Source organism: Caloenas nicobarica, chromosome 4, assembly GCF_036013445.1.
Source record: "Caloenas nicobarica isolate bCalNic1 chromosome 4, bCalNic1.hap1, whole genome shotgun sequence".
Lineage (NCBI taxonomy): Eukaryota > Metazoa > Chordata > Aves > Columbiformes > Columbidae > Caloenas > Caloenas nicobarica.
In genome coordinates this window covers 65,911,818-65,931,190 of record NC_088248.1, presented here as the reverse complement: position 1 = coordinate 65,931,190, position 19,373 = coordinate 65,911,818, and the positions used below count along the sequence as shown (strand labels likewise).

The following is a 19,373-nucleotide window of genomic DNA, read 5'->3' as shown; positions in this document are numbered from 1 at the left end:
TTCTTGATGGTTCTGTGTGCATTAGCATGCAGTGCAGTCCGACAGGGGGTTCTGCAAAGGAGAACGCTCAGCGATGCAGACCTGACATGCACCTGAGGCACATTTTGGGATGTTTAATTTCGTGTTTGCTATAACCTGTTCCTGTGGTCTACAGCCCCAAAGCTGGGCAGATGACATTAAGTGCCCTCTTGGAGCACATTTTCCAGTTTTGTGTCATCCAAAAAGAATCTGGGTGCTACAGTATGAACCAAAATGCAGTAGGACTGTAAAGTGGAGACATTAACTTCAAAAATGCCTTCCCAGCCTGAATTAGAATGCCCAAATTAAGCAAGTAGACCAACACCATGCTTGTTACACATGTAAAATCTTTACCTTACTACAACTGTAAACTGCTCGGTTGTTGATAGGAACACCATATCATTTCATGGAGCAATAAAAATCTGTATTTTATGAAAAATTTGTGACAAAAATTACATATAATGTGAAATCAAATTTAAAAATAGATTCAATTACAAAGAATTTTGTTTAGTAAAAGGTAGAATGGAAACAATACAGTAAAAATAGATTGTTACAAATAAAGTGTTTTCCACTTCCAAAAGCCTAACTGAATTGTTTTAAAAAGTTGAAATGAAATTTGCGTACGGATGGTAACCCTTAAAAATAAAAGCACAATAGCACAGAACAAGCATGCATTTATTATCAAAATGTGGATGTACAAGTTGTAAAATACCATATATGTCTGGAATTGTGGATGCTACTTGAGACAATTTTAAAAATTAAAAAGGCTTTCATGTTAGCAATACTTTGGATAAAGCATGTTTCTTTCTATTCAAAATGGTTATCATCCAGAATAGATCCATGAAAGCAGAGACACATGTAATTTCTTCACATTTTATAACATCTAACTATGGATCTGAGCAAATTCCTAATTTTTTTTAGCTCTCCTTACTAAGCTGTTTTTCAACTCTGGTTCAGTCAGCCTATTGTTACAAAGATCTTTCTTTGTCACGATTATCACACACTACTGATACGTCTGATCCTGCATCCACTAAAGTCACTATCAAAACTTTGACTTGGCCAGGTTCACATCTTTTACTACGAAGCAGAATGCATGAAGTTAAAGAACAATGTGAATACGTTCATGCTGTAACTTTTCCAATGGGCTTCAGGTATTTAAATGAAATTATTCAGTGTTTGGCCTTTTTGACACCACATTCATGTATTTACATTATATACATCTGTTATAAACTCAACAGCAGGTGCTCTGAAACAGCTTTGTCCAGCAGTTTCATAAAAATTCCAAACTGGACCACTTTAGTTAATGGAGACAGAGAGGATAACGTAAAGCCTTCAAGGTAAAGCTGACCCTAACATGACTTTGTCTCTTGCAAGTAGCCAGGAACATGGTAATCTTTGAGAGACTGCCTAATGAATTGTTTCAAGTTTTCTTCCAGGATTTTGAGAAGGGTAGTCACACTTACTTATAGAACAGTATTTTGTTGCTGATGGTCATTTTTCTAGTGACAGAGTCCAAAGAAGAGAGGGGTTGTACGTGGAAAGTCTCAGCCGGTGTGCTCTGTGGGTTTGTACTGGGCTGGGGATGCTGCTTTCGGAGAAGTCAGATGTCCTGGGATGCAAGGGGTGAAGATGAAGGCATGTGCAGAGAGGACCTTTCCTCACCCTGCCAGGGACAGCATCTGTGGGGTTGTCCCCCACTAGCTGCTGCAGCCTCGTGTGCAGCCGTGTCCCAGTAAATTGTTGTTACGTCCGTCTTGGAGTTTCTCGTGGCTCTGAAGGGCTGCTCTGCTATCCAGGCTGGAAGTCTGTCCACTTTGATTCTGCTGTCTTCTTAATCTGCCAGAGGTTAAAAATATTGATATAGCTATCATGTGCAGATAAGTGTATCAGAATGACAGCCATCGCCTGCCCTGTGGGTAGCCACATACACTTGTGTGCAAAAACGATTCCTCTACCATTCGATCTCTATTAACTCCTTGAGCTTTATAGCTGTCATTTCTTTTAAACACTGATCATAGCTTCCTCCAAAATATGTGCTGTTGGGTCTTGGTCAAATACCTCTCCCATTAAAGCCTATCATACACAGCCAGCAGAGAAGGGTGCTTTCTCTGGCTTTAGCACCTCTGCTCGGATTGTGCCTTGAAAAAACCTCCAGCTAGCTCAAGGCTGATGAGAGTAGCTGGCTGGGTACATAACGGCAGTAAGCAGCTGCTCCCCTTTGCTGTCCTATAAAATTATCAGTAACTTCTATCAGTACAACAGAAAAAAACCCCATGAGATTAAATTATATTAACCGTTTTTCATGTTATTACTTAGTATGTTGTCAAAGTCTCCTAGGTGGTTTCAAGGAACAAGAAAAACAACCAAAAAATCCTACATTGTTTAAAAACTCTAAAGTTATCTTCTTTTGAAATAACTTTCTAGACAACAGCAGGAGCCCTAGTAGTACCTGCAGTCCCCACCAATCATTTTATCGTCAAGCTTCTCAGAATTTCTGTTCAACAATAGTATCAACTTCTATGATTTTACTGTGATTCATGTGATATTCAGTGTTTTCCTCCAAAAGCAGACACAACGTAAGTACTTTCAAGAAGGATGTAAAGATTCATGGAGAAGCAATGAGGTAGAGACCAATTTTTTTGAAAACATGAACAGCTGCTGTTTTGGAGGAATTTTTCCCTGACTGTTTGTTTTCTCAAAATGAGAAACAGCTGTTGATGTAATCCCAAAAAAGGCACCGAGACTTGGCACCAGAGACACTATGGAAGAAACTGTTTGTAATAGTGATTATAAGTGGTATATATGATACACTCCAAAAAAACTTTGCGAGTAACATTGAATACATAGAAAATATTCAATAATGAAAAAGCATTCAAAAATGAAATGTAAAGGGTCAGTTTAAAAGGGTAAAATGATTCCAGGTGTCATAATGTCTATAGACATAATCATACTGAAGACTCGGATATAATGTGAACAGACATGAAAATTCTGTTGTAGCTAAAGAGAGGACTAAAGGACACTTTTAAAACAAAAATTATGAAAACACTATCCAAATAAGTTAGGTTTAAAAGAGGACAAACACTGGCATATTAAATAAAAAAACAGAAGGCATAGTGAAAAAAACCAAAACAAAAAACAAAACAAACCCCCAAAACCCCCAAAAACCCAACAATAGCAAAAAAACAAACCACCAAACAAACAAAACAACAAAAAACAGATTAGAGGAACAAATTGCTAAAAACCATTTACCCTAAAAATGATTTTTTTCAAGTGCACCAGAAATGCAATGGCTAAGAGTAAGTCTATAGGCCGATGGATGACCAAGATAAGAGAGTCCCTCGTTGAAAAGTCAGTGAATCATCTTCACCAATGTTCACGACAAACAAGCTCAGGGACATTCCTTTCATTATGAGAAATTGGTCCATCATCCCAGTCAAACCATCAGCTTTAGAACCAGTCATTCAAATGAATGTTGACAAAGCACCAAGACAATGAATTTTCACCCAGGGGTTCTAAGAAAATGGAAATACATAATTTCTGCACAGCCCTTTTAATAGAGGTTTCAAAAGAGATTCAGGGACTACCAGGAGAGTAATTGAAGGAGACAAAATCTTGAGTCACCTTAGAGTCAGAGCTACTGGCCCTTACAAGACTAAAGTACAAGCTAGAGTGCTTGGAAACTCATGTCGCAAACTCTGGTTTACACACCTGTGCAAACTGCTAAATAGTGGAGTGAGACAAATTTTTGCTCTATGGAGATCTAAGGAATCATTGCACTGGTCTAAGACATGCAAGTGCTTTTCTCCCTGAATTTGTTTAACGTTTATTTTGTTCATAAAATGCTGAAAAAGAAGGCATTTACTGTACTGCTAAATTAATGGAGAAATAAGAAGTCTCTTGAAAACAGCATAAAACAGGAAAACATCAATTATTTTTCTTTTCAAACCACTCAAACTGGCACAAAGGCAGCACGTGAGGAGGACAGGGGGAAAAGATGGAAATGAAGCCCATGCTGAGTTCAAAAGGTACCACTGACCAGACGTGAAATTCTCACTCTCTACAGAAACGGTTTATATTGTTGATTTTCCTTTATTTTCTTCTATCCTGTCCCTACTCCTCAGCTCTATTATTTAACCATAGTTATGTTATGGGGGTCTGGAAGTGCTAAAGAAATACATTGTTTTAGCATTTCTTCATTGTATTCTCTATTTCCATATCTAGATTCACTACCCATATTTACAAACTATAAAAATAAAAAATAGGTCAGTAACCTGATATGTAGTAAAAATTTAACTGTTATTTAAATGTTTAATAATTTATCAATCACTTTAGCCAGTGATTAAAATTACGTTAAAGTCTTCATTTTAGGGGGTTTAAATGGGCATGCTGACATCTACTTACCAATGCTTCCTGGGGACTGGGGAACTGGACTAAGAATCAGGAGATGCTGATTCTGTTTCTACTTCTGTCACCCTTTGGGCAAATTAAAGCCCTTTTCTGTGCCTCAGCTTCTGTCTTGACAAGTGAAGATAATGGGGAGAGATGAAGCTGAGGGGGAATTATGTTTGTCAAAAAATCTCATATGGCTTGGAGCTAGTCATAAATCTAAGCTGAATAAGTTGTGGCTGAGAAATAGAAACAAAAAGGACATTGAAGCCGTGCCTGCACTGATGAAAATTTGTGTTCTTATCAAACTCATGCCCTCAGGAGATTTTTCTGGATAAAATGGTGACACAGCATGTTACAGGCTTGTGCTTGCCACTCCCAATTAGGCAAAGGATGCAATGAGCAGGAACGTGCCAAGCAACGTGGGAGTTTGCTTGTAGTTGCACATCAGATGTTGAGGCAGCTGCTGCCGAGAACGATGGAAACTGAGAGCTTTGTGCCTCTAAGTACTGCTCACTGCCTCACAGGCCTGAATGAAATGGGGAATTAGAGTCTGGTGTCTGGGATGATTAAGAAAGGAAGGTGGCATATATAATCAAGCAAAATGTAGTTATACTGCATATGTAATTATGCATCTATGCATTATTGAATATATAAAAATACAAAAGTAAAGAGAATAGACTGGCTAAATATAATACTGCAGAAAAAAAAAATACTGCTACAACTATGGCAGGCCAGAGTGAAAATCACAAACATCTAATGAAACCCAGTAGCAAACTTGGGGACCACCAGGGAAGAGCTTACAGCTCAGCTTTTTTCGCTAGATGAAGAAAAATATTGGAAGTTTGTCATTAGGGTGCTTAGTAGGATAAGTTCAATAAAAAGGATGAAAAGTTGCAGATTCAATATGACTGTCAAAATTTCAGATTTGCTAAGAGACTAAGGCCTCCCCCCAAACCACTGCAATTTCAGCAAAAAATAAAATACAGCAATTGGTCTGTATTTCAATCTAGCTCCAAACTGCAAATCAGCTTGGGTCGAGACCTAAACAAATCTCACCACAGCATCTGTGAACAAGCAGTCTCTTCAGTTAAAATGTTAGACAGTTACACAAGTGAAATTTATCTCATGTTCATAAATTCTTGATTCTTTGGTGCCAGAGCTGGAGTACTTTCCCATCACATGTCCTCAGCTTTTCAAAAACATGGGCACCTCAACATGGTTTTTGTAACCATGACAAAATAAATGCAGTCTGGGACATTCTGTTTAAAAATGGCACTAGTGCAATAAATCATTTGTAGAAAACTGCTTTCAAGTGAATGAGTTATCTTGCCTTTAAGCTGATGTAACTACAGGCTGTGCTAGCTTGGTAAAGGCCCGGGGAGAATGAATGGCTTATATGAGAACTTAGCCATGGATCTGAACCAGGTAGCTGTTCCTTTGCTGAATGCTATTGACAGAGAGTAAGTGGTAAAATGGCCAACTGCAGATGAAAAAAAGTGAACAAGTGGTTCTAGTGGGCAGTCATATGGAAAAAATATACCCTGCAGGGAAAAGAAGACCAAAATGAGTTTAAACAGTGTCTATTACATTCGTTCCATGACAATTCTGTACAAATACATAAATAGCTCCTGAGGCAGTTATGCTGGGAATTCAGAGTGGTTCTGCTGAACCAACAAAGAGATAAGGTGAGTTTTCCTTCCCTTCACCATTGATCCATGCAATATTGACAGTGCATGACACTGAGCGTTGAACAACCTCCTCTCCAGCAGTGAGGAAGAAAGAGGCTGTACCAACCACTACAGGAATGCATCGAGAAAAGTAACTGAGCCTTCAGTGAAGCCTTGGGCTTCAGCAGTATTTCTGGTAAAGGGAAAGTGTCTGTGTGAGCTATGGAAAGGTTTTTAAGATTCTTATTATCTTGATACTCAGACATTATAGCGGAGTTCCTACAGTATTGATTTTTAACGCTGGATATTGAGTCAGATATTGCTCAGTGGAAGGGCATTCAAAGGACGGAAAAATTGTTAGTCCAAAAAAACCTAAAGTAATATAGAGCAGTGGTGTCAGGTTTACATAATGTAGTTACTCTGAGAGCTGTATGGAGGCTGCTACACTGCCTGTCACTCTTGTCTGTTTTGGCCAAACGATACCTCCGTGCATGACAACATCTTTGTGCAGCTGATGTACTCACCAGTGGGTCTTGCCAGGCTGTCAGTGTGAAACTGAAGCCTCAGAAATGGGAGATGTTTCAAGCAATGGGCACACACTTGGCAACCGTTTAGGACAGAACTTATACTGACAAAAAGAAAATTCAAGCTGGGCAGAACTACCACTCTTCTGAGATTGCCACATGCACCAGGTCCTACAAGACACTCTTTTTATCACAGAAAATCTGCAAGTGAGTTTGCTAGTGTCGTGAACTCGCTGTCCTGAACGTGGAGGAAATAAAGTAGTCTGAAAGGGCAGTAAAATTTACTTTCCCATTTCTAGATTTAGCATTTTACCTTGTCCTATTAATATTTCAAATACTTTGCTGCAGAAAACAGGTGCTTTTGCTTTTGGTTTGGGGAAAAGTTTGGCATAATAAGATGAGCTTTAGAAACAGCAGTTTTATTGAAGAAAAAAGTTTTATTAATGGAAACTTTTACATCCCTTGAAAGAAGCCTCAAGCAGCAGATAAATCTGTGCAACATTTATCCCAGTAATTCTTCACAAAGAAGGGGGTCTGAGGTCAGAACAGACCAAGCATGTCTATGCTAGCTTTTCAAATTCATGAATCCTGGGGGACAGCTTGCTAAATAGTTAGAAACCCACTTCAGTTCTATGATTTAGCAGCCATACGTAAGTAATGCTGATGTCTTGTCCAGATGGCCTTGCTAGAAGGGTAATTACGAACACGTCTGAATCAGGAGGAAAAAACCTCCTAATCTATCATGAGGAATGACTGTGCTCAGAAATTAACTATTTCAGCTACACATCTCTGTGCATGTCACTGTGATTTGTCTATTGGAGCACAGAAACAGAAGTTAGAAAAGGGATTTCAGAAAAGGGATTTCAGAAAAACAATAAAGAACCTTATGTCCAAATATCATATTTTTAGAATATCAGTTGATAAACATGGACTCTTTGAAAGATAGTATTCTCTCAAAATACTGCACTAAAGACTTTTCAACCTCAGTAGAAAAGATTTAGCAATGAAACTTTGTAAAGGAGTTAGAAGAAGCCAGAAATTGACAGACACAGGTTTTGTTTGGTTATATCCCGGTCATAGAAAATAGAAGTGTGGAAGTTATGACATATAACTAAAATTGCTGGATATGCTGAAGTTTTAAAAATTCCAGTCAAATGGAAAAGAATATTTACAAAGTGTTATAAGGCCATAAAGGTGAGCTCAATAAAGCACGAGGAGCCCTACTCTAGCAATGTCTCACAGGGATACTTGCAGAGCTGGGAATACCCAACACGTCCAGCCAAGATAGTGGCTAGTTGTAAACAGCCAAGGCTGGAACGAGACATCTTGGCACTGAGGGCAGGCAAGGTGTCAGTTTGGTGCCCACTGCTATTGCCCACTGCTTGTTTATAATTTTAGTTTTTCTTCAGTGTGGTAACGATGCATCGAAATTTGTATATGAACACAAGCAAAAAAACGCCTGGGTGAACAAATCAGATGTGGTCAACACAACTGCTTCCTCACAGTGCTGGTGGTGGTGCTTTAACTGCCCCCACACCTCCACCGCCTGTAACTGATGACAACTAATCTGCATTGATGATAACTAAGCACCGTTTTACCAAATGGCCCAGAATTTGCTTTCTAAAGAGATGGAGATGATTAGTGGCTGGTTGTATTCCTCACCAGAACTGGATTGCCTGCTCAGTTACATATAAAACAAAGATGAAACTTTCAACTCAAACATTTTGGTAAATTTGTGGCACCCTAGAGCCTTTATTTCCCAGTCAAAAGGTGTAAAAAGATAGACTTAATGGGACTTTGAAGTCTAACTGTGGCAATAAGACTTTCTTATTTCCTCTCTATAGAGCAAGTACAGAGTATGTCCTTGTGTTTCTCACATTTTGGAGTGGCTTATGCAGACAAACTTATTGTGAGAAATAACAGAAGGATTTGGATTGTGAAGACCCAAAAGGACTCACACTGTCACCTGAAAGTCCAGCATCACCCCTGGTATTGGCAACCTAGAATCTGATAGAAAATATAAACAGAAAGTTGCTGGGTAGCTTGAACTTTACATATCTGCATAAACATCATGAGAAGGCATATGTTTTGGTTTGCCTCTCCAATCTAAATAATGAGTGTTCAGTGGTAAGTAGGTGGTAGACAAGTGAAAACTAACAATATTGGTCATATCAGTTCATTTTCTGCATCAACTCACCCAGCAGCCCCAAAATAACTCTGTTCTCTTGGTTTGACATCGAGTAAAAATGTTCGTGGAACCCACAATCTTTCATGCTTTAGCCAGAAAAAGTCACTTCCCCAAGCTCATGTAAAACTTTATCCTTTGTAAAATCCCTTATTTAAACTTTATAGGAGCTCATGCACATTAGTAAAAGTGCACACACTACAAAATCAGGCCAATTTTTTGGCAATAATATGTAGGTCCTGCAGTGTGCGCAAGACCTCAAAAATAATGGGTTATATGCATGCACGTCTTAAACTCCACTTTGAAAACCTCCCCATTATTTTTTTGCCGTCATTTTAACATCTATTGTAGGCAATGATTGTAGAAGTATTGATAACTGAGAACGATTTCTGAGACAATAAGCAGCTTGGCATGTCACCTGGCTGCTCTGTGGGGAATAAGAATTGAGTTTGATACATGGACACTTGATAATTTTCCTCCTGCATTTTCAAAGGTTTCTCTTATAAATTGGTTCCTGCTGTGTTCTATTTTTGTAAAAATTGAAGAAGCTGGCAGTATTTTACAGTTGTAATTGAGTGTTACTCTTTCTCTTGTATCTCCCCTATTCTGCTTACTGGTTCTCATCTGCCAGGTTTTCATTCAACTGCATTTTTCAGTGAAAAGTTAAAATAAAAAAAAGAAGAAAGTAGTGAGCAAAGCATCCCTATCAGGTTATTTTTAACTGAATAAGCATATTAGAGAAGAGTATTTTTACTTTTCAAAACAAAATAGCCACCAAACATATCAGAAAGGAGTGAAAATTTTTGCATTTGCTTTCTTTTTAAAAAAGTTAACAAAAATAAGCCAATGAGTTGATCAGAAGTTCAGGAAATTGGTTTATAAAGAAGAAAACACTAACCTTTGTTCAGTGTAAATCTTAAGGAAACATGCTAACAAAAAGAACAAATACGATACTCCTAGATTGTCTGCACCCTGTTTGTGTGAGCTGCAGATCCTGTCTTGCCTTTTCATGCTCAGTTTTGCTTCCCAAGGAAACCAGGGCGCAGGGTGAGGAGCTGGCACGTGGTTAGGACACGCGGACAGGGGTCAATCTCTGGCCAAATTCTGCAGAATTCCCCAATTTGAAAAGAAGTGCTCTGATTTCATAGCAACATATATCAGAACTAATTGGTATAACAATCCTGCATAAGATTAAGTTACCTGGTAAACTGAACTTCTGCTAAAGTATTCATCCACTTCCCATTCCCCAGCGATACACAGGAGGGCTCTCATGACAGGCGGCAAACAGAGTTTTGCTTGGGAATGTCATTTCTGTATTTTAGGCATTGGTTACATTTGCACCCGAAGATAAAATGGTGCAGAGATTGATGCCTGGAGCTAACTGGCACAGCCTGGCTTGCATCCTTATGGCTAAACTCTCTAATCTTCAAACCAGGGTTGTTGTATTCCAGCTGCCTGTTAGGCAGCCTTTGGTCTCTTTTAACCTCTGAAGCATGAAGGGAATTTCTTCAGACAGTGATTTTGGCCTGGGAAAAATTACGCCAGGGACCATGCTAACAACTGAGCACTATGAAAGACTGCCTGTATTCTGCCTTTAAAAAATAGGCAGTAAACAACAATGAAAGTGGAAAATGCAGGATAAGAAGAAGAAAAAAAAAAAGTACAAGTGGACGAAGAGTTAAACACCTGAAAAATGAGGAAGGATTCAAAAGAATCCCAACTGTGGAGATATAATTAATTAAATTAACTAATTGTATAGCTAATAGAACTATCTCAAAAGACAGCTGTATATAGCTAATGTTATTTTTTATTAAAAAAACTTCTTTACACCTAACAGAGGAGCAGTAAGCATGGCAGAGTTAATAGTGGACTTTTCTTTAGCTCGTGCACAGAGTGATCTTAGTAGTGCTTTCAGGAAAACAGAAAACACTGATAAGTGTATGAATTTGCTAAGCATTTTCAAACAAACAAGGAAGGCACAAACTTGCTCTGTGCCAGAGGAGGCTTGGGGCAGACCAGAGTGGACTTAACAACTGACTGGAGCAGAGTCAACACTCATCACTCAGCAACACATCAGTGCTGAATCATACAACTTCAAACTGAAAATTAGCATCTGTAGGCTCAGGTAGTTGCCCCTTGCTCTAGACTTTGCCTAGAGAGCCAACATGTGCCAAGCAGCTTTAAATGAAACGCAATGCTGCTGTGTGTTTGTGTAATAGCAGGTATGTATTTTGAGAGACCTGGGTCCAAGAAGTAACCTCATCGAATCACTAGCAAGAGTGAATGTCATGAGTCTTCAGCTCTTCTTTGATAATTTTCACACTTATAACTTGCTTGCTTTTGGCCTCCTGCCCACAGGAGGTACATATGGCTCAAATGCAGTTGCCCCACAGGTGTTATTTGGTGCCTCATGAGATGTCCTTAATTATGTGACACTCCAAGAGCACAGGCAGACACGACAGCAGATCACAGATGAGCTGTGCCTGTTGGACTGGCAGCTAGGCATTCAGTTTTGCAGAAATTAACTGAGCCAACAACTGTGGGATGGCTTTTATGCCAGCTAACTGCAGACAACAGAAAGATTAGTTCAGGTTCTCTCTACAGGATAAACAGAGGCACTAACATAGATTAATTAGTTCCAGTCTAAGTTATCTAATTTATGTGTCACAGACGAACCTTGGCAGATACAAGTCTCTCGTCACTGACTACTAAAGGAGCTTAAAATAATAAATTATTTCTAAATTGATTAGTTTAAAGGAATATAGTTTTGTTGTATCTCTAGAAAAATAGAGGTACCTTTCCTCTCTGAACCACACATTCCAGGCCCTCCTTTTCTAGCAGCTGTGTAAGCTCACCACACACTGCACTACTTAGCAGAGTCAATTTGCTTCTGGATTAGAGCTAATTTACACCTACGCTGTTCAGGCGTGCAGAAATTGAATAGTCCCATCAGCCTGGTACACAGCACACACCGATAAACACTGCCAAGAGCGGGTAACAAGGTCACCGAGGAGCAGAGGGGTGCAATTGCCTGTTCATTCATGCGGACGTACCTGTAACATACTCATGCTCTGGGTCTGCCAGCAGTGGCTTTTTTGCGTGACTTGGGCTGTATCTTGAAAAATACTTTGTCATCTAATTCCCATTTATTTCAGATACCTTTGAAAATCTTGCATACACCCTTTGGGGTAGGAAATGCTCTGCATTTAACCAATATTTAACTCAGTCCGTCTTCGACCCCAAACATGTACTCTTGGTACTGATTGCTTTGATAGAAACAGTCATAATCTCAGGTCTGTTTTCCTAATATGCTGTGACGTATGTGTTTTGATAGCTCAGTAGATTACTATGTAATCATTCAAATAACTCTGTTTTAACTCCATTTAAATTTAAATGACTGAGGCACAGGCTAAAAGTTATGCTCTATTACAGCTGAATGCGGAAAGTAAAATTTTTGAGTAAGTATCCTCATGTAGCACAGATGTCTTCTTGTACCATTGATACTCATGACATTTATTCCCACTCTTTCCAAAAAACCTTGGGGAAATATGCTTACACCATGGGTAATTGATTCAGGTTGATAGATCCTGCTGAGTAATTACATTCAGTAAATGCCTGTGAATATAATTTTCTATCAACCGGCAAATTATAATCAAGCATAATGGGTTCAGGTGCACATGTGGTGTGAATGACATGTGAAATACTAGTATGTGGAAGTCAAGTGACAGATTTTACTGGATGCTGTAGCAGGTTGGCCTGTGATGTCTTGAGATCTCAGGTTTACCCTGGGAATTGATAAAGCAAAATAAGAGTAAAGAGATGAAATAAGTAAATTAAAACATCAAATGATGTACAGCCACTTAAGAAAATGAGACTAAAACAACCAATTAACACTAGCATTAAAGCCACGTTCAAATTAGTAAAATAGGTGTCACTTAGAAGTGGGTTATCCTCCGTCCAAGACCAGGTGCATCCTAAACAACATCTGTCTTGTTCAGCCACATTTTAAAATGTGAACTAGTTTTTCTAGTTTAGATACATCTGTAGATCCACATGTACAAGGAACAGGAAAGAAGCTATGGAATTTCCCCATAATGTATTTTTTTAGACTCTGTGGAACCACAGGGAGAAAGTTTTCTTTCTAGTTAGCCAGAACCCAGCTTATAAATTACAGGCATTTGCCCATGAATAAGGATATTTCTCAGCAGTTTGGACCAAAACTCATTCTCAAGAAAGACACATTTCCTAGCCTCTTGAGTGTGTATGCTGAAGAATGCAGTCTCACCCTTTTGTTCAGCTGTCAGCAGATGGATAGATCATAGGAGTTGCTTTGAAATATTCCCTTCCTTTATTCTTCTGGTGAAAGTTTCAAGGCAAAATGACTCTTTGGGTCAAGCCCAAATGAAATATTTTTGTTTAACCTGTTTCTGCCTTTTCAGTTGCCTCTTCTCTGAGTTCAAACTAGTTCAAGTCTATGAAATCCTTTAATGTGAGCCATACCACACCTCTGGTCATTCCTGTTGTTTTTGTTTTATTTTTTTTTTAACCATTCTAAGTCCTCTGTATCTTTTTCTGCGATAAGGAAGCAGAATTGTACACTGAATGGAAGATGCAGGGGTATATATATGGATATATGTATATATATACACATGCTAACATCCTGATGTTCATTTCTGCACAACTTTCTTTGCAATTTTGACCATATTAGCACCTTTTAGTTGTCTACTAAACATTGTGCTATCCACAGTCATTTCAAAATCTCTCTCCCTCATAACTGAAGCTAATTTAGAGTACATTGTCTGAAAGATAAAGTTTAGACTATTTTCTGCCCCACATGTTATCACTACTGAATTTCAGCTGCCATTTTTTAATACCTTGCAACTCAGCACCATAACTACCATTATCTACTGCAGGTCTTTGCAGTCAGATTGAGTTCTGAGTACTCTGGTATCAGAAGTGGACTTTGTCACCTCACCATTCATCTCCCTTTCCAACTCATTTATGAATACATTCAACAGATACACGAAGTATCAGAATGGCTGGCCATAGTCGTGTTCTAATTACTGGCTTGTTTCTGCATTGCTTCAGCAACTGGCCCCAAAATAGTTTCCTAAAACAAGACAAGAAGTTCAGTCTTCATGACTCATTCTTCATTTATGGAAATTCCTAACAAGTGAGAATTTATGCTAGTTTAGGATATGAAGAGAGATGTAGAGAAATCATGAAGGTAATCCCTTACAGTCATTAACATTAAGGACTTGTTATGCAGTCTTCATTTATAACAGGTCTCATTTGTCCCGTGTAACCTATTAAAAAGAAATCGTATATGGTCCTAGAATGATACAGTTTTGGTTCCTCTTCAAATTCTGAGATGCAGAAATAAAGACGTATTTTTCTTTTCTCTGCCTATGAATTGACTTTTGAATAGTTTTCATAAGGTGTATTTATGTTTAGCTTTCTGTAAATGGAAAAGGATTGCTGATCTGAGGTGGTGAGGATCTGCATCTGTTATCCTAATCCTTCCAGGATCACATTTCAGCACAGAGAATACTCTGGTATACGCACTTCCACACGAACTTTCATTCCTGAATTTATATGTTCATTTGGTGAAGTGTAGCCACTACAATGATATGGTTACTTGCTTGCGAAAACTCAGACTGTTTTTCCTGGAAGGCTTTGAAAATGACATTCTAGATACTCATTAGTCTTTTTTTCTTTTCACGAAGCTGTGAAGGGAACACATTATTGAAACCATGGCTTTCGTATGACTGCTCTTTTCTCAAAAAAAAAAAATTAATTTGAAGATATGCTTGCAGAAAAATTACCAGCTTGGACCTGCTATACTCAAAACTTTAGTCAGCTTGACTCACTGAGAGTCGCATTTGGACTGGTAATTCTAAGCCAGTAGTAATGAGCAGAAATCAAAGGTAGAAGTGAAAGGGCTTGTATGACCAAGCAGCAGTTATTAGTGCCCAAAACCAAGCTGGGTTCCATCATGTTCAGAAAGGCATCTTTCTGATTGAGATTGAAGCAGCAATCTCCAAAAGCAATCATATCCACTACAAAAGGGATAAGAAAGAAATCAGTGAAGAGCAGTGCAACCACTTGAAATGCTCCAAAAGAGATGGACTTAAAGTGAATTAAGGTCAGCAGAAGTGGCAAGAAAAGTTGTGCTGTAGCCCCATCCAAAAAGCATTCAGATATTATGGGGATTATGATAACATAAATATCTCCAGAGACACTAAGTGACATAAAATACCTATTAAGAAAAGTACATTCAATGAGGTATACTGCAAATAGTTATGAATATTCAATTCCAAACAAACTGGAATGAGAGCGTGCACTCAGGGAATCTGAACTTGAATCTGAAAAGACAACTGAAAGGGAAGAAAAGGAACTACAAAGAAGGAGATAATAAATTTGATCTCTTTAAAAAAATGCAGGGAATATTAAGTAAGCTTTTCACCTATGATGTGGGCAAAATTAGACAACATGTTTACAAGATGCTCCCTCAATTTTTTCTCTTTATTCTGGGAACAGAGAACTGTCTGTTCACCTAGAGGTGTCAAATACAGCCAAACAGTCAGAATTTTAATAGGAAAAGAGAGGGAAATGTGCAGCATCTACCTGACTGCTTTATTTTGTGGAAGAATACTTTAGTTTGGTTGCATTGAACAAATACTGAGAAATAAGGTGTACCAGTAGCTTAGGAAAGGAGCAAGCCTGTTCAGATCAGTGGGGACTAGACAGCTGAATATCATAGCAATGCTATTACAGGATATTAGTTTTAAGTAAAAAAAACCCTCCAACTTCAAAATCATTAGCAAGATTTTTAAAGTTTCTATTAGAATTTTTAAAAATATGGATGTTTTCTTCATCCCTCATTTATTAAACTAGCTCTGCAGAATTCTAACTCATTTTCACATGCATTGTATATATGAAATACAGATTCTGCTCAGTAAAATGTGGCTGTATGATTTTACTTTTATTAGCAGGCTGACAATTGTTATGACAAGTTTGTGAAGCTTCTAACTGAAGCATTATTCTGCCTGAGGAGCAGATATTTCCTGTGTTCTCCCCTTTGTTCTTTGTTGGCTCACATCTTTAAGATTAAAGACATCTTTCTGGGAGAGGAAGAGGCTGAGGAACCACAAAGGGTAAGAAATGTGATTCCACTACAAGCAAATATTGAATCTTATTTCTTCATTTTTTGGCTGTTTCAGGTTTTGGACATTCATAAACAGATGTAGATGGACGTGAAGATTCATTTAGTGATAACGGCACAAAAAAATAGCAAAATAATCTGTGCCCAGCTTTTCAATAAAACTATAAACAAACAGTGTGGCTTTATCTACATAATCTTTCTTCCTCTTCCCCTTCCTCCAAAGAAATTGAAAATATAGCCTACAGCTTCTAAATAAGATCAGTTTGTAAAATTGCTGTCAAGTCTATAGGAAGTCACATTCAGATACCACAGAGCATTTGGTGCTGCGTTTCCAGATATAACAAAGCATCTATCCATAGAAATAGATTTAAAATCAGGAAAAAAAAAATCATTTTTCAGCAAATGGAGCCAAACAAGTCCCTGAAATCAACTTCAGATCATATTCTCGAGGTAAGACCCAGTACATAGACCATTTTTAGATCACAGCTTATTTAGTTTATGTGTTCAAAAGTAAGAAAGAGATTTTACTGACACTCTTAAGAAGAACATAAAACATTTTCTGCACCACATTCAAACTTGGATTGTAAAAGGATTTTCCTATTTTATTTTACATTAGATCAGGACAGTGTGTAACCCCCTCACTTAAAGGTACTGCAAGATAATGTCAATGTGGGCAGATGACTTCCGCCCATGTCACATCCAAAGACACATGTATTTTAATTTATAGCTTGCATCCACTGAAATATTGGTGTAAGTAAGAACAAAGCCTTCCCTCCAACGACACTTCAGCTACTCTGCTATCTGAAGCACTATTTAATTCTTCAAATCTTTCATCCTATCTAAGAGTTATGGTTCAAACCATAGCTATCAACTACATAGTTAAACTATGGTCCAACAAAATAAATTACATTCAAGAATAATGTAAGACTTACTGAAAAGGTATGGAAAAACATCAGCCTTTTTAACTGAGTCTACTTGTTTGAAAGCTTGGATTAGCTAAAACGGGCTCTTCATCATGCACTCATCTTGCTTAAAACCTTCCTATAAATAGCAGTTTCCAATTAGTTAACTGTAGGAAGTAACAGAAAAGTGAAAATGTGCACATTCCGTCTTTGCCAGCATTAACTTACACTATTAAGTTACTTCATTCAGTCATTTGAATTATTTTATAATTAGCCTGGTAAGCCTTTTCTCTATCCCACTCACTTGTCCCTGACCCCTCCCTTAACTGCAGGCTAAAAGTTTCTGATAGTCTCCTGAGCTTCTTGGAAAGAAAACAAATATGGCATATTTCAAGATTTGTAGTCTTTGTTGCAAGAAGGAAGACATATAACGAAAGAGAGACACAGCCTGGAAGTATCAGCAAGACATTCAATAAAAACAGATTCTGCTTTTCACAGCAGATATTTTGAAAGTATTGGATTGCAAGATGTTGTGGAACTGGTGCAGTTAACATTGCACTAACTACATGTTACTACTTGACTTTCTGTTGCTCAATTGAAAACATATGTAATTTTGCCTAGAATCCTTTTAGTTCGGGGATTCCCATCTTTTCCTTTGAAACATGGGCTACATTTTTTGATTCACACCTTCTTAGGATTTTTATAGTGTTCTGTGCCACCGAAGTAAGCTAAACAGAAGGCTTAAATCACAATAAAATGTAGCATTTTGTAGCTGAAAGTAATGAATATCTATGGAAGTATGCAGATTTTTTTGAGCAGCTAGATTACATAAGCAATTCTGTTCTATGTAGAAGAACATCAAAACATCTGGCTGCATTAATCTGAGACTGCTTTAAAGCCCTGCTTGAGACTGACTCTCCACCCAATGATACAATCACATATTATTGGATATTGTGTTCATAGGACAGTTCATGTCTTTCAGCATCTGCAGGTGTTCCTACGAGCTTGATTGGCCAAGCGGCTTTGGAAATCCATGTAAATTTGGCCTCAGCCTGTACATACAGACTGGAGAGCATAAATGGTCTAAGGAAACCCACCATGAATTACTCAGGCATATACTGTGTAACCTCTTCTCTCCAGTATGATGATATCTGCAACTGTCATTGCTCTTATTTTGTTCCCGTTGACTTGAATTCACATTTCACTTCAAAAATTTGACCTCTGCTTCCCCCCTTATTAACTTCTTTTTGTCTTCAAAAAAGGTATTGCAGAAGGCTTTCCGTGTTGTTCTACTCCAATACAATTTAAACAAGAAATGATTTTGATCTGGCTTTAGACAATGCAGGATCTATTGTAAGTCTATACTAAATATTTTTCCTCTACCTCGCTGAAGCCAATTAAGCAATGACAAAAACACATGCTGTTATGAATGATGTGCATGTCTTTTATCTTTTGCTTTAATTTTCCTTATACTCTGTTTAAACTTCTCCTTGTGTTGTCACTGTAGTTGTGCAATATGAAAAAAAAGAAAAACACTTCCTATGCACTGCTAAAAATTATGTGAGAATAACACAGTAAAATCATGTCAAAAGAAATTGTTCAATGCTGATGAGAACATATAATGGGATTTTGAAAATATTTGAACTAAATCTGGTAGTATATTTTATCTTTCAAAAATTGCTGTATATTGGGTTTCCTTGTTACATGATTCTGGAGTAGATGAGAGGGTCATATCTGGAAATTCACTAATGGTATGGACAATTTATTTGAAATACATTAAATTGATTTATCAATGTAATATTTTTTTAAGCTTGTTATTACAGTCTTAATAATTTTGATTTTTGTGGTTTAATAAAACTCTTATAAAATTTAGGTTTTCTTTAGTTCATCGATACTAGAACTGATTCAGGGAAGTACACCAAACCCTTCTAAAAACCTTTTATAAGCTGACTTGGTCTGACTTCTGTTGTTTATGGCTCTTATATACATCTCTCTTCTGCTAGAGATCATGCAAAATGACATGAAAAATCTGTAGAATCTTCCCTTTCTTAAGTCCTCGTTGTAGTTTCTGTGAGCAGTTGGTATTGGGCATAGACATATCGCACAGATTGTAACAGGCAAATGGGGTTATCCATGGCATTGTTTCCTTCACGACATCATGTCAGCTGTGCATAACTTGACAATCCCTTTCCCAGTTTTAATTACAGAAGAAAGTAATTACATGCATGGTAAGCATTAATATAATCACAACTTTTAAATTAATTTCTAACATTTCACAACTCCATTAGAAAGGCTTGCAGCTATAATTAGGTCAAATAAAACCACTGAATATACTTGGATGAAATGCAATAATTTGACCAAAGACCAAAAAAAAGCTTCCCTGTTATGAGCTATATCTATTAATACTAATGAGCCCATAGTGGCTGCAACTCCCATGCTGTAAACTATGCAGAATGCAGCGTATTAATTGGACCAGGAAGAATATTGACATCCTTGGGATTCAGACTTGTGTTTCTATGGAAT

The 19,373-nt window shown here is 37.7% G+C and overlaps 1 protein-coding gene across 2 annotated transcripts in view; it reads right to left on the bottom strand.

Moving 5' to 3' along the window:
• Positions 1-1,715: 1,715 nt before the first annotated feature.
• Positions 1,716-19,373, bottom strand: part of STK32B (serine/threonine kinase 32B) — a 169,569-nt gene continuing 151,911 nt past the window's right edge. For both annotated transcript variants that reach the window (XM_065634054.1, XM_065634055.1), the window contains one exon: positions 1,716-1,854. In XM_065634054.1, the coding sequence (XP_065490126.1) occupies positions 1,716-1,854 (139 nt within the window). The remainder of the gene's footprint in view (positions 1,855-19,373) is intronic.